The sequence below is a fragment of the Pogoniulus pusillus genome, chromosome 5 (assembly GCF_015220805.1).
Source record: "Pogoniulus pusillus isolate bPogPus1 chromosome 5, bPogPus1.pri, whole genome shotgun sequence".
Classification (NCBI taxonomy): Eukaryota; Metazoa; Chordata; class Aves; order Piciformes; family Lybiidae; genus Pogoniulus; species Pogoniulus pusillus.
In genome coordinates, this window is record NC_087268.1 from 25,583,463 (window position 1) to 25,599,780 (window position 16,318).

General features: G+C 42.1%; 1 protein-coding gene across 2 annotated transcripts in view; it reads right to left on the bottom strand.

Annotated features, from left to right (window-relative positions):
* Nucleotides 1-16,318, bottom strand: part of AFF3 (ALF transcription elongation factor 3) — a 365,042-nt gene that overhangs the window by 153,577 nt on the left and 195,147 nt on the right. For both annotated transcript variants that reach the window (XM_064143584.1, XM_064143583.1), the window contains exon 5: nucleotides 970-1,056. In XM_064143584.1, coding sequence (XP_063999654.1) covers nucleotides 970-1,056 — 87 coding nt within the window. The remainder of the gene's footprint in view (nucleotides 1-969; nucleotides 1,057-16,318) is intronic.

Sequence of the window (16,318 nt, forward strand, 5' to 3'; positions counted from 1 at the left end):
CTGTAGGCAAATCTTGAAGGTTTCCTGGCTTTGCATTTATAATTATTCCCTGTACTATATTTTGCAAAATGGACCTAAAAGTTACCAAAGCAGCTTGCTTTAACAGGAGTAAGGCTGTAAAACGCATCAGTACCATCTTACAAGCTGGAACAATTCATGAAATATGCTTGTGGCATATAAAGAGTATATGCTGATACAGTGTGAAATTTGTATTGGCTCTTGCATGGAATAGCTGTGCTTTCATTCCCTCCTGACTTACCAAGTAAAAATATTGTGGTTTCCCCAAGCTTGTACTGATGAGCATTACCATGCTGCACACCCATCCTCCCTGGGATACATATACAATAGTGGAATTGGTTTCAAGGGACCACCAACAGGACCAGGAGCGTTGGTCCTTGAGGGTCCAAATAGTTCCCCTGACAAATACTTCCATGGCCCCCCTGGGCGTCATGGTGCTGGGCTGCCTGACTCTCCAGCAAAACTGCCCCTGAAGCTAGGCTAGCAGCAGGAAATGCTCCGAGATGCAGAAGTCAGTGTATTGGTAAAGTTCACCTCAAAAACCTCAGTAGTGTCAACAAAAATCTCAGCTAGTGAAGCCAGATGAAACAGGAGCAATGGATGAAAACAGGAGCTTCTTGGCTTGCAGCAGTTGTAGATGCCTTGAAGTGTTGGCCAGGAGCCTCAGCAAATGCCTACAAAAGGACATCCCACCAGGAACATCTGCAGTGTTGTCTTGTGGTAAGGAACCCATGACACAGGCACAGTATACCAGGAAATACATAAACAAGACTGTGTAGCCCTGCAGAGGCTGTAAGCAGGCAAAAGGCAGGGGATACTGGCACACACATGCAGAAGGTCACCAGCATAGCATCGACCTCAGCTCAGAGACTTCAGATGCTTAGTCAGGACTCATGTAGGAATATTTTGAAGTGCAGGAGCCATGGTTCTACATCACATTGAGCATCTTACCTTGTTTGGGAAGGGAAATTTGCTTTGTTCTGCCTTTCCTGGTGTGTGAATAGCTGACAGTGGTGGAGGCCATGAATGGGTCATCTCCTGAAAAACATTATTGTACAGAAAACTGTACTTAGAAATTCAATGGGATATAAGACAACGACAGTATATCAGTAGCAAGAGTGCCTGGGTAGTGGAATAGTTAAGCTACTGCAGCTTCTAGGAAATGCCCAGTTTACATATAATCTAGACAATACATGAGCTACATTGATTTTTATCACAGACTCTTGAGAGCAGTTCTTAAGCACCGTTTCATTTTCCTGAATGTTAATGCATCTTAAGTGCAAGATGTTTGATTTTCCTGACAATCTGCAAGCACGTTTTAATCATGCAATGTATTCTGGCTGATAAGACCAACAAAAGAACTTTTTTTGTAATATGGGAACAGAAATTTCAGTTCATGACCAAGTAACACTACGTACAAATCACAAAACAGATTTCATAGGCAAGGTTGGAATGATAAATGCTTAACATTTGCCCAATGGTTAATTTCTAAGATCACTTTTATCATTGTGAAGGAGTTGAAGAAAATCCTAACTGCAACATGTTTGTGCCTTCCAGGACACAGATATGTGGCAGGCCCTACACAAGGTGTACTGCGTTCCACATTTATCTCCCCTCTATGTCATTTTGAAGAAGGCTTTTTAATAGCTAAGAGACATATGGAGCTCCACATAGCTTATATGCAGACATCTTTGACTCAGCTTCAGGTAGCAGGTAGACACACATTCAATACCACTATCATTCAAGCCTGAATGAGTTGGTCTCCACAGCAAGGCTGCTTTTGGGAAGGTGTAAATTAAACACTTCAGTCAAGAAGTTTGTTAAGAGAGTAGGTTCTTACTTCTCTCTACTGCAAGCTGTTAAAGGATGGGCATGTTCTTTGATGCATTCAGCACCACCAACCATAATACTTGGTACTCAGTAACTCAACTAACATGAGAAGTAGCAAAGAGTGTGACAACCCTGAAGAGTTGGCCCATAAGTTTCAAGAGCTGAAGAGCAAATAACATCCTGCCTAAGCAGGGGGCTTGCTGACACAGTCAAGTGTTCGCCTGGCAGATGCTTTGCTGGGTTTTGATACCCTTAACTGTGTCGAATTGTTTCGCAGTGATATTCCAAGGAGTCATGCTGATATCTGTGATCACTCTTAAAATAATACTGGAGTTCTATTTCCATGACTCATGCCTTTTTAAAGAGAAAACAAAATGTTCTTGCTAGGAAAAAAGATGTGGCTGAGTCTCTTGCCCATCCTTTGTTAACACTGATGGAAGGACTTCCTGACCCATTGTGGACTGAGTTGAGGCATTTTTGCATAGAGGAAAATACCTGTCTGTTCTGCTAATGAAAGGATCAGCTCTTTGAACACAGTTTATTAGTAATAAATGTCACCTTTAAAGCATTCTCAATAAACAGTTTATTTCCTAATAAAAATGTCATTCTTGTATTTTATTTGAGGCTAAAAAGTTATATGATTTATTGTACTCCTGTAATCTACTTGCATGCCTCTAAATCAGTGCATCATCTATTTTGTAGTTTCAGTATCAGAATTCCTTGCTTTTCGGTTCTCCCAGGCAGTCTGTTCAACTTATGCCTTCCCTACATGGTAAGTGGCAGCAATAGCAGAATATAGTAATTTTTAATATACAGTAAGTCCTTTAAACCCCAGCAACAAAACCCACAGACAACCAGACTGCTGCTTGCTGCAAGTACCTGGCACATATGCAACTGTTTTTGAAAGATTAGTTAGATACTGATAAATATTCCAGCACACAGGTTTATGGCAATAAATTGAAGAAAAGGAGATTTCACCGAATCACAGAAATATCCAGGTTGGAAAAGACCCTCAGGATCACCAAATACAACTCAGAACCCTACTCTTCAAGATTCACCTTAAACCATATCCCTAAGGACCACCTCCAAACTCCTGTGGCTGCAGAGCCAGGCAGTCATTGCCCCACAGGTCCTGACATCTATGGACACGGCCCTGGTTTACCTTGTGAGCCCAAAGGCTGACAGGCCTACTGCCATCCCCACCTTTCAATACACCTCTGAGAACCTGCACGTGAGTTTCAGTGGATGATGCTGTACATGTCTTTTGCCCATGCACCTTTCACAGAATCACAGAAACATTCCAGTTGGAAAAGACCCTCAGGATCACCAAGTCCAACTGATATCCCTACTCTACAAAGTTCACCCTAAACCATATCCCCAAGCACCACATCCAAAAGACTTTTAAACCATCCAGGGTTGGTGACTCAACCACCTTCCTGGACAGCTCACTCCAGTGCCTCACCACTCCACGTGAAAAACTTTTTTCCTGATGTCCAATCTAAACCTATCCAGTCTCAACTTGAGGCTATTCCCCCTTGTTCTGTCTCCAATCACCTGTGAGAAGATATGCAATGTGGATGTTTAATCCTAAAGCTGTGATGTTTAATCCTAAGGCAGTATTGCTTTCTTACCTGCTTTTATCTGTTTTTTCCTTACAGGACCATTTGCTTACCCTTTAGAAAATGGGATGCTGTGCATAAAGGCTAAAGGCATTGCCACCAGCAAAACACCATTCCCAAAAAGAGTGTTTTATGTGCATGTAAATAGTTTTTATCTGATACTGGAGTCCCATGTTTTAAGTTTGATGTCTTAAATGTCAAAAGGAAGAATATGCTGTTAATTTGAAAGCAGGTATTAGCAGCCAGGAAAAAAGGGACTTGGGGGTACTGATAGATAGTAGGCTGAAGATGTGCCAATAGTGTGCCCAGGGGGCCAAGAGAGCCAATGGCATCCTGGACTGCATCAGGAACAGTGTGGCCAGTAAGACAAGGGAGGTTATTCTGCCCCTGTACTCAGCACTGGTCAGGCCACACCTTGAGTATTGTGTCCAGTTCTGGGCCCCTCTCAATTCAAGACAGATGTTGAGGTGCTGGAACATGTCCAGAGAAGGGCAACAAAGCTGGTGAAAGGCCTGGAACACAAACCCTATGAGGAGAGGCTGAGGAAGCTGGGGTTGTTTAGCCTGGAGAAGAGGAGGCTCAGGGGGGACCTCATTGCTGTCTACAACTACCTGAAGGGACATTGTAGCCAGGTGGGGGTTGGTCTCTTCAAGTTGTGCCGGGGTAGGTATAGGCTGGATGTTAGGAGGAAGTTCTTCACTGACAGTTATTTGCCATTGGAATGGGCTGCCCAGGGAGGTGGGGGAGTCGCCATCCCTGGAGGTGTTCAAGAAGAGACTGGATGAGGCACTTAGTGCCATGGTCTAGTTGACTGGATAGGGCTGGTTGATAGGTTGGACTGGATGACCTTGGAGGTCTCTTCCAACCTGGTTGATTCTATGATTCTATGACATGTTTAGACCATGTTTGTTGGAACATGGTGTTGAGAGGGAAATAAATCAGTCACAAAGTCACACTTCTCTTTTAACAGACTTTTCCTGGGTTAGAGTCACTTTTGCTTATTGTAGGAAAAATACATAAAAGCCTTAACAAACAACAGAAACACATCAACAAAGAGTCGGCGTGCTGAGCTCGCAAGCATGCATAGCAATGAATGATTTGCCCCCTTTTCTGAAGGGCAAAGCTTTATGTTATCTCTGTCAATTGAAGAATTAGGGCAGCCAGACTAGGAAAGTTTGGAGGCTTTGACCTGAAGTTATCCTACTTGTGATACATGCTGTGATTTCCATTTGCCCAAGAAGCAGTTTCTCCAGGTTATACAATGGCTGACCCTCACTGCCACCTTCAGGGAAGCATCTTCTGAGAAGTCTGCTATATGCCATGCTGGAACCAACCTGTTACAGCAGCAGAACTCTTCCCTCTCACCTTGCCTGCCTGAACTTGACAATGATGCCTTCATCCAGGGAAAGGACGAGAGGGCTGATTAAAAATAAGAGTGACCTTTTTTTTTGACATGTCAGAATCTTTCATTTCTTCTTTTCCACAAGAATATTTCTCATCCACACTTCAATGAAAAATGGCCTTACTGGTATGTTTTTTTTTTCAACTAGTTCCTCTTCTCCCTTTTTGCTTTGAGTTTAGTATATAATAAAGCTTTCTACATAATTTAAATTTGAGGTAACCCTTTTTGTGACACAAAGATTTAGTAAGACCACTGATATTTGCCGGAGTTAATAACTGCCATTATAATGAATATCTGAATGTGAATGTACTGGAATAATATTTTGAGTTGTGATTATATGGTGTATTTATCACTACCCTTTGTAACTAGGATGACTATACAATGAAATCAAATTAGGAAAAAAAAATCACAAAACTAACATGAAAAAGACAGAATTGTAGAATCATGGATTTGTTTTGGTTGGAAAGGAGACATCTAAGATCACACAGTATCACAGTATCACAGTATCACCAAGGTTGGAAGAGACCTCATAGATCATCAAGTCCAACCCTTTACCACAGAGCTCAAGGCTAGACCATGGCACCAAGTGCCACGTCCAACCTTGCCTTGAACTGCCCCAGGGACGGTGACTCCACCACCTCCCCAGGCAGTCCATTCCAGTGTCCAATGACTCTCTCAGTGAAGAACTTTCTCCTCACCTCCAGCCTAAATTTCCCCTGGCACAGCCTGAGGCTGTGTCCTCTCATTCTGGTGCTGGCCACCTGAGAGAAGAAAGCAACCTCCTCCTGGCCACAACCACCCCTCAGGTAGTTGTAGACAGCAATAAGGTCACCCCTGAGCCTCCTCTTCTCCAGGCTAAACAATCCCAGCTCCCTCAGCCTCTCCTCATAGGGCTGTGCTCAAGGCCTCTCACCAGCCTTGTCGCCCTTCTCTGGACACGCTCAAGCATCTCAATGTCCCTCCTAAACTGGGGGCCCCAGAACTGAACACAGGACTCAAGGTGTGGTCTAACCAGTGCAGAGTACAGAGGCAGAATGACCTCCCTGCTCCTGCTGACTACACCATTCCTGATGCAGGCCAGGATGCCACTGGCTCTCTTGGCCACCTGGGCACACTGCTGGCTCATGTTCAGGCGGGTATCGATCAGCACTCCCAGATCCCTCTCTCTCTGGCTGCTCTCCAGCCACACCGACCCCATCATCAGGTCCAACTCGAAGCCAAACTGCCTGTTGTCACTACCAATGAGCAGTAAGGTTTAAATGTAGTAAAATACTTTTTTTCCAAACAAAAACACTAAACTATGAGCACAGTTTCCTTCTGGCTGCCAAAAGCAGAATCTCAAAAATCAGGAGAAAGGATTTAGGTGTCCAGCAAGTGTAAACATTTTGCAATGTGAAGCAGAACCAAATCCTAAATACGTTCCTGTGTGCCTCATCTTATGAGTTTAGACTCTGCCTGGGTGTATTTGATTAAAAGCAGTAGTATTTACATGGTTATATCTTTTTTTTTTGGTGCATGTTGTGAAATTTTTGAAAATGCAAACCCAAACAGCAACTATTTAGCTACCAAAATAGAAAGGACTCATCTTTTATTATTAAATCAAACTTTCACGAACAGCTTCTCTTTTCTGCATGTCTTTGGAGTTCGTGATTGGCAGCATTGGCATAAGGCATCCACTGGGCTGAAAACAATGTTTCAAATGAACTGATGAAATGTAAGCCTAGTTATGATCCTTGGCATCTTCAAAGTGGTGTTAGAACATTGATTGACAGAAAAGATTTTTAAAATTAGGGGGAAAAAAAAGTAAAAAAGGGAAGGATTAATCTTAAGCATAAAAATCAAACAAAAACCAGATCAAAACACCTGCCACCAGAAAATGTTCTAGTCACTACAAGATAATGGTCTAATTTAAAACCAGTATGGTTATTTCTCTAGATTCCACTAAGTGAGCCTTAAAGTCCTGGACAATGTTAAACAAAGGAAGCACTGAGAAGCCATTTGGGGTCCAAAAGTAAGGAAACAAAGACTTCTTGATCAAAATAGGAAACCCTGACTAGACCTTTTAAAAATACATGTGGATAAGCACCTGTGCCCAGCTGCAGGACTGTGTATTTTGAGATGACAACAACTGCCCTCCTCATCCTGCAGCCAGATAGACAAGACCAAGGAATGGTTCTGAGACCCTTTGTAGAAAACAGAGGTTTCTACTAGTGAAAGTTGCAGTGGTTTTGTCTCACAATGACATCTTTGCTGGTGGTAGTGATCACACATATCATTCACATGCATACGGTAACTCTACTACTCTACTTGTCTACATCTGTAGCAAACCAGTTTTCAGTAGTTACACATAAATGCCCAGTTTTACAACCTATAAAGGTCTCAGCCTAGTTAAGCTTAGTCAATGTGCCAGCTTGGCTTTTCTTACTGAAAGGAAAACCTTCAAATAAAGAAATATACAGTGTTGCATAGCCTTGCTCCAAATTCAGTTTCTGCAGCAACAATTAAGTAACAAGACATTTCTTGTGGATTAATGATGGCTTGGCAGTGGTTTGTTTGGGGCTTTTAACCCTAGCTTGTAGGTAATTTTTCAGTAAAAGTACTATGCAGAGGTAAGTAATAGTATTTACTCTAGACTTTAGGTAAAGGTATTTATCTAGTGCCATCAATCTTGCTGTGTGGCACATGACATCAGGATTGGTTGAACTGATTCAGAAAAATTGCAATTAATAAAAAGCAGAGAGACCATCTAGTCACATCTATTATCTTGCTGTGCTTTTACTGCCCAAACCAGAACCTGCCATTAGGCCAAAAGAAAACTGACTGTTTAATTTTCGTCTTCACTTGTGCTCACCCAGTCAGTTTTTGATTCGTAGTATTTTGTCTCTCCACAGATGATGATACAAGAAATCCCTGTAGCCTCTCATGAAGGACCCTGCTAAACACCTTTTGGAAATGATTTTTGCTGTCTCAACCGACTCAGTTTCAGCCACTGCTCTAATGACATGATGGTGAGACACTACTCTCCTTTGCAAATACTCTGCTAGTTAGACCATGGGGACAGCAAAGGCTCTCTTTTTGTAGTTATCTACACTGAGATGCAGATTTTAGGTAAGAAGTACATCTGTTTCTTTAGATGGAAGTCAAGGCAACTCAAAGCTAATGCAGAGTTTTCCAAAATCCTTTAGCAAGTGATCACAGGACACAGTCTGAGAATCTCTAATCCTGCTACTCTTCTGTGCTCAGAAAATAAAGTACTTTTGGTCAAAAAAAAAAGCTGTCAGTTGGAAGCGATCCCTTTCAGTGCAGTGAAGCTACACTGCCACTAGCTGACAACATGGCTACAATTTTAGTGTCAAACATCCAAAGCAAGGAGTCTGACACGGTGTAAGTGGTTAACACACCGCAATGGGTTAACTTGCCTGTTCTCACCCAACACAGAAGTGAGGGAAAAGTAACACACATAAACATCTGAAATTTCTGGAGACTATGTTGAAGGTGAAAGCATTTCATTATGATAAAGTCCCAGTGATGTAAAAGCAAATTTTCTTCCTTGAAAACTGATTTATCTAGTATCCCATATTTCTGCAGCTTTTCTAACCCAAACCTCGAATATGTATCTGCAACACAGAAAGATAAAGCTGTTTCCTCTTGTTTCTTTATGTTGTCACTTATCCAAACTACATCTTCTTAACACTTCTTCTTTCTTATAAGGCCTGTAGTTTACTTCAAGCACTTCATAATTTTTCCCTTTCCACCTGAGCATCCTTTATTTCACTATTATCCTTCTGGTAACATGCTATTTAGAACCACCAGCTCCCAACAAAATACCTTGCTGTTCTCCAGCTCTTGTTGCTTACTGTTTTACTTCCTTTCCATCCACTTATTTAGGCTTTAATTCATAGTTAATCTTTTTGTCACATATCACAGTATCACAGTATCACCAGGGTTGGAAGAGACCGCACAGATCATCAAGTCCAACCCTTTACCACAGAGCTCAAGGCCAGACCATGGCACCAAGTGCCACCTCCAACCTTGCCTTGAACAGCTCCAGGGACGGCGACTCCACCACCTCTCCGGGCAGCCCATTCCAGTGTCCAATGACTCTCTCAGTGAAGAACTTTCTCCTCACCTCCAGCCTAAATCTCCCCTGGCACAGCCTGAGGCTGTGTCCTCTCGTTCTGGTGCTGGCCACCTGAGAGAAGAGAGCAACCTCCTCCTGGCCACAACCTCCCCTCAGGTAGTTGTAGACAGCAATAAGGTCACCCCTGAGCCTCCTCTTCTCCAGGCTAAACAATCCCAGCTCCCTCAGCCTCTCCTCGTAGGGCTGTGCTCAAAGCCTCTCACCAGCCTCGTCGCCCTTCTCTGGACACTCTCAAGCATCTCAATGTCCCTCCTAAACTGGGGGGCCCAGAACTGAACACAGTACTCAAGGTGTGTGATACAATTCATAGTTAATCTTTTTGTCACATATGATACAAAATGCTTTCTAAACTTAAGATGTGACCAACATGGTTTCACCCACTAACTGAAGGATGTTACAAGGCAAATACTACGAGCTCCCTGTCATAGAGCTGAAATAGCCATAAGGACACCGTTTATGCCGAGCTGGGTGTCAGCTCAGCATTGAACCTCTTCTGTCTCTTCTACTCCTGCTAAAATTATTTCAGGGATTAACTTTTTTTTTTTTCATAGCAATCTGCTGCAAAACACATTCCACCACATTTCCCCTTTGGCTCCAGTCCCAAAACCCTTCAAATACCCTGTTGCTTTCTGTAATATGAATTCCTTCCAATAGGCTCCACTGGTATAACATCCAAAGATATATGACAATCCAGAGGTGAGTTCTTGTCAAGGATTTTTTTCTGTTCTAAGCAAAGAAATGAAGATAATTGTGTAGCTTGTGACTGTGTCATTTGTGCTGTGCTTGGTTCTTCAGACCGGAATGGAAGGGGCATCAGCTGAAATTGCTTGACAGAAACAAGACTGTCTGTCTGTGTGTGTGCATGTCTGTGGGCTGGGGAGAAGGAAAGCAAAAAAAAGAGAAATTAGGCCCTTGGAAAGGGAGAAGGTCAGAGATTTTGCAGACTGCAGTATTAAAGAATGTGTTCAGCATTAAATTTCCAGATATTTGGTATCTACTGAACTAAACCATTCCAAATCATGAACACTTGGAACGTGATCTGTGGATCAATTTGCCCTACAGCATATCACAAGGGTTAGTGCAGAAGTTTCTGTTTGGAATATGTTATCTCTGCTTTACTGGAACCATCCTGCAACATTTAGTCAAGGTTTAGCACTGTAGGACAGATAAATACAATAGAAGGCTACAGCTGTTTACTTATCAAATGGACTTAATTAGGTTCTTCATTGTACGACTGTAATTCTTTAACAAGAGTCTTATGAATTTGTATTCAATTTTGAGGAGAAAACGAGTCTGTAAGTCCAGAAGTATGGATATCTGAAATAAAAGTATTTTGATTCTAAAAGCAAGTGTTCATTAGGGTATAGCACATGCCATGCTCTCCCATATCAGAGTTTAAAACAGCAAGGTTTACTTCTAAGAGGAAGGGAAGAATGTGTCTCTTTAAAGGTAAATCACAGAGCAACGTTTAGGGGGCTTCCTTAAAAAAAAAAACCCAAAACCTGAAATGAAAAAGAACAAACCAAAACAAAGCAGGGACAAATTTTCCCTTTTAGTGCAATGATGAATATCTATTCTTAGCTAAGAAGCTGCATTTTAGATGAATGCATTGGGCCATACGATATGGCAAACCATCTGAAAACCAGTCTTGCCTGGGCAAGCTGAGATGATGTGGTTAATCAAGGTACAATCTTTATTAGTGCATTAACCTCCTGCACCCAAGGACTGTGGATTCTAATTCCTGAATTGCCACGCAAGACTGATGCAGCTAGTTTTCTAGTCTCAGTTGGCAGCAAGCTAACAGAAGTGGCTAATGAAGATGAATAGCTGCCTCTTGGGAGTGGGGGGAGGAGAATGATGAAAGGACCTAGAATACTTCAAGGTCCAGATCTCTGCATGATTTCAGATAATAATGAAAAAGTGCACACAGGCAACACTTTCAGAGATCATAACAAGCATGGTAATTTTGCAGTCTGCTAACAAAGCAAAAGCAGCAGCCTCACAATTGCTCTGGAAACATTTCAAGAAGTTAAATCAAAAGCTATTGAAATTAAAGACCAGGACACTAGTTAGGGTGGGTACTACCCTGTTTTTGACAGATGACTGTATTAGTGTGGACAGAGGAGCAGACAAAAAAAAGCTTTCCAAAGACAAAAACCAGATGCATTCACTAAGGAAAACATCTGTGGTTTGGAGAAGACAAAAAACCACCATCAAGGTAAATATTTAGCAATACTGAAACATCTTTGCCACAAATGCATGTAATGTTCTAATATAAACATCCCTTTATTCCAGATGAAAACACACTGTTAAATGTAAGGAGATCATCAAAGCAGGATTTGTGGGGAAAAAATACCTTTTTTTTTTTTTGGTGCATCTACAGTGGAGATTCACCAGCAGGTATGGATTGATGATTTTAGCTCAGCTTGTTCAGTCAATTGACAACACAGTAGTGCCTATGTGCTCTTTGCACGAGCTATGGGCAGATATTACGTGAGGTAAATACCTCATGCCCTGGGTAAAGGTTTAAGTAAGGTGCTACTAGAACACCTTTTGGCTAACATACCTGAGACGGCTGCCAACCATAACAAGAACAAACAAAGCTTCTGTTCTGTGCTACTGTAACAAACTTCTTGATCAGTGTGAAAATAGGATATAGAGTGTAAGAAAAGACCACAGGAATAAAAAAAAACCCAAAACAAAACAATCCCAGAACTGAAGTATTGGAAATTAAATTGTTGTCAAACATGGCTCTAAAAAGTGTAGCTCCAAGAGCTTTTGCACTTGTGGTTTCTTAATAATATCAGATGAAATGTGCTCAATTTACAAGTGAAAATTACTTCAGACTGGGACCTCGGACTGGATCTGAACACCAGGGCAAGATCTCTTCTTCCCTTTTTCCTGCTGTAGCGTAGAGAGGTTCTGTAAGGTAAAGCAGTCTGTAAATCCTTCCTGGACAACCTTGCATGGATGTGGCTGACTGCAATTAGCAAATAATTTTGTTTATGATGCTCTGACAACTTAGGGATTCTATTCATATACAAGTCATTTATTCTGAATGAGATTAAGAAATCAATGTAGCACTGCTGCTTCAGTGTATGCAAATTCAACCATCTGTTCTCAAGGTTGCATTGTGTGTCTTCTAGATTTGACATGACAGAAAGATGTTAAATCTTGATGATTTGTATTCTAGAAGTAGCACAGCGGCACAATGTGAGAGCTGGAGCTTACAGGGACCAGTTCAGCTAAGAGTACTGTGCTGTAAAGAGCTGAACAGAGAGAAACTCATGTCCACAGATGAAGAATACCATACATACCTGCTGGACTGGGACACTGGTCCAAGAAAGAAGATAGAGATACCAGAGGATAAGCAACTGAAAATAATCTCCCAACATCTCATGCTCTTGTACAAAGAGCTCATTCTATCATTGTGTATTTGAAAATAGAGAAATAAGCAGCACAGTAAAACTGCTGAGGTCAATGCTGAAATAATCTGCCTCTTTGACCACATTTTACCAAAAATGCTACAAATTCTGAGAGTGTGAGGAAAGCAACAAAAATACAGATTGCAGATATTTACAGATATCAACCCTGTTAGAGTAAGAGCTCCTGTGCTTGATTTGCACGAGCATCTTCATCACAGTGGGAAGTCCCTCGAACACAACTTGGAGAAAGTTCTTTTATAGACAAATGTAGTGTCTCAAGATAAAAGGCAGAATCTCCACTCAACATCTTCAACAGGATTCACGAGAGATCAGAGTTGTTCGTGTTTAACAGGCATCTATGTGTACAGAATTTCCAAATAGGTGTCAGTGTAAAATGTTGTCAGTTCACAAGAATGCAGAAACATTAAACCCGCTAACTTCTTGTACCATGAGCCAAAAGACAGCAAAAAGGCAAACAGAAATTAGGGAAAAAAAACCAACTTCTCTTATGCTGGTATTTCACTCCTGGACTGCAGTGGTATGGAAATGTCTGGGTTTGTCTCTTAAGATGAAGAAACGATGCTTTTTTGAATGTTATGCTTCAGCCAAATACAAGATAATGGGCTCAAAACAGGGGAGAGTGGCTGCATTTGTCTGGCTTGTTGCACAGGGCAGAATGCTAGTCAGAGTGGCTTATAACTTGCACTAAAATGCACAAAAGTGGGATTCTTGTTCTTTATTTTGTAGTTTCTTTTTCAGTCCATCAAAATTCTCATCATTTATGACTCTCAACACAGGCTTTAAGACAGGAAAAGATGTGAACTATTTCTATTCACATGTGAATACTAGCTTCTGACCATAAAAGGAGTGGTTAAGAGGAAGAGATAATCTACTCTGTTTTAGAAAACAGAAGTTTTCTCCTTCCTCACAGAATCATAGAACTGTTTAGTTTGGAAAAGACCTTTCGGATCATTGAGCCCAACCATAAATGTAGCGCTGCCAAGTCCACCACTAAGCTATGTCCCTAAGCACCACATGTCTTTTTAATACCTCTAAAGATGATAATTCAACCACTTCCCCTAGGCAGCCTGTTCCAGTGCTTGACAATGTTTTCTGGGAAGATTTTTTTCCTAATATCCAACCAAAACTGTCCCAGATGCCACTCGAGGCAGTTTTCCCTAGTCCTCATGTTACTTGGGAGAATAGCCCGATACCTGCCTTGGTAAAATCTTTCAGGTGGTTGTAGAGAGCGGTAAGGTCTCCTCTCAGCCTCCTCTTCTCCAGGCTCAACAACCTCAATTCCCTCTGCCACTCCTCATAAGACTTGTGCTCCTGACCTTTCAACAGCTTCATTGCCCTTCTCTGGACATGCTCTGGTACCTCAATGTCCTCCTTGTATTGAGGGGCCCCTGAATACCGAACACGCTATTCAAGGTGCGGCTTCCGCAGTGCCAGTTGTTCTAGGTGTTTAGGAGACAAGTCCTGTGATGGAACCAGTCAGAGTGTGAGTGCATAGGGCACTGCTCCTGCATACAAAGGTGAACAATCACAGCTCCTGCATTTTAGGGGGGACAGGTTTCTAATGTGGTAGTCTCATAAAAAAGATGAAGAACTGCCCTTTGAAAAGCCTGGCAAGGGTGGGAGGAAGGCTTGAGGCCAGTCTTCTGTTGCTATGCAGAAAAATGTAAGGCTTGCCTGTAGCAGCGTGCCTCTGGGTGCCATTAGTGCATTCTGCACAGGCAGGGAGCCCACCAGTGCTGCCACTGCTCACCATCACGGTTCTCAGGAACCAAAGTCATAAGCACGAAATAACACTTGCTACATCTCACCACTACACATGAGGTGGCTTTTGGGAAGCTGTCCAAGGCAGGGAAAGCCCTTTTGTTTGCCCTACTTGTCCCCAGGCAATCTGGCATTTCTTGTTAAAGCTGCTTCTAAATTGTGCTTCTCTCTAGCTGCAAATACACCCACGGAGCAATGAAGGAGGCCATTTGTTAGCTGTGAAATTCACATTTACCTAGAGTTCATATTAAGTGGGTTCTTCAAAGCTATCATTGTCTCAAGCTCTGCCTGAAACAATACTTAGTGCTTATTGCACACTCTGGCTATCATTCGCAAGGTATTCTGCAAACCTAAATTAAGCATCCCAGCACCCTTGCAATCTCATTAAGTACCACACTATAATTATGAAGTGAAACACACACAACTGGAATTAAGGTTGAAAGAACCTTGAGTCAGAAAATTGCTGAAGAAAATCCCTGTCCTGGCATAAAAGGTGCCAAACCAAGAGAGACAATGTCATTCCATGACTCTACTTGGAATAAAAAAACCAGCAGAAGGTATGGAAATATACACTGAAGCCTTAACACTGCTGCTAAAGCATATGTTCTGGCTTCATCCATTACACTCTTCATTTCATTAAGAAGCAGAGGAATACTAGCATCCCACTCATTCTTGTAGCTAGTGCCTGCAGAAGAATTCTGTATCTATTTTTAAAAAGCAATGTTTTTAAACAATTTTCACTAAACCCAAATACATTTAGGTTTATCTAACTTGGTTTAAAAAAATTAAATGAATGGAAAGAAAAACAAATAGATCTTCGAAAGAATCCCAAAGCAGACAGGTTACGAAACAGCTATACCTGAACTGATGAAACACCCATATGGGCAGAAAGCCTACATGGACTAGTGTATCCTGCTGCCTCATCATTTCGAGGTATCCTCTGCTGATGTTGTACAGCACATCCCAGTAAAAAGCAGGGTGACCTCAGTACAAAGACAGCTGGGTTTTACAGCTAGAATGCTACGAGCAATGACACCAACAAAAGTTTTTACAACTCTCTAAAACATTCTCAAGAATTCTCTGGGCTCCCCAGTTTAAAAGGGACATGGAGATGCTTGAGCATGTCCAGAGAAGGGCGACGAGGCTGGTGAGAGGCCTTGAGCACAGCCCTACGAGGAGAGGCTGAGGGAGCTGGGATTGGTTAGCCTGGAGAAGAGGAGGCTCAGGGGTGACCTTATTGCTGTCTACAACTACCTGAGGGGCGGTTTTGGCCACGAGGAGGTTGCTCTCTTCTCTCAGGTGGCCAGCGCCAGAATGAGAGGACACAGTCTTAAGCTGCACCAGGGGAAATTTAGGCTCGAGGTGAGGAGAAAGTTCTTCACTGAGAGAGTCATTGGACACTGGAATGGGCTGCCCGGGGAGGTGGTGGAGTCGCCGTCCCTGGGGCTGTTCAAGGCAGGATTGGACGTGGCACTTGGTGCCATGGTCTAGCCTTGAGCTGTGTGGTAAAGGGTTGGACTTGATGATCTGTGAGGTCTCTTCCAACCCTGATGATACTATGATACTATGAAGATGTTTGCCAGTGAACGGTAGGTGATTATGAAATTAGAGGCTGCCTCGTGACAGAGACACACAAGGAAGTAAGAAGGTTAAAAATGCTTAATTTTTTAGCTCTCAACTACATGTAATTTACTTATCCACTTTACAGCAAAACTAACATTCTTCTGGTGTCATTTTAAAAACTGAGGATGTAGATATTTCCTGGTTTTCCTTAACCTCACAGGAATCCTGTGGAAAAAAATAAATACATAAAAAGGAAACAAGACTTATCTTTACAAATTTTTAGAGAGCAGGGAATCAGGAGTAGCTGCCTTAGCATGGGAAATTTAAGATACTGCAAGTCCTGAAAGGTCGCTTTGTAGCAGTAAATGCTAGTTTCCTTTGGTTCCTCTTGACGACAACCATCAAACTGCATTCACTGCAGTAAGGAGGTCCACATAATGCCTACATATCAATTAATTCTCACTTATGCCTTCAGTGACTTTTCTAGTTGAGGAAGGATTTCACCTCTGTTGATTAAAGGTGGTCCTTTAGTTCAGTC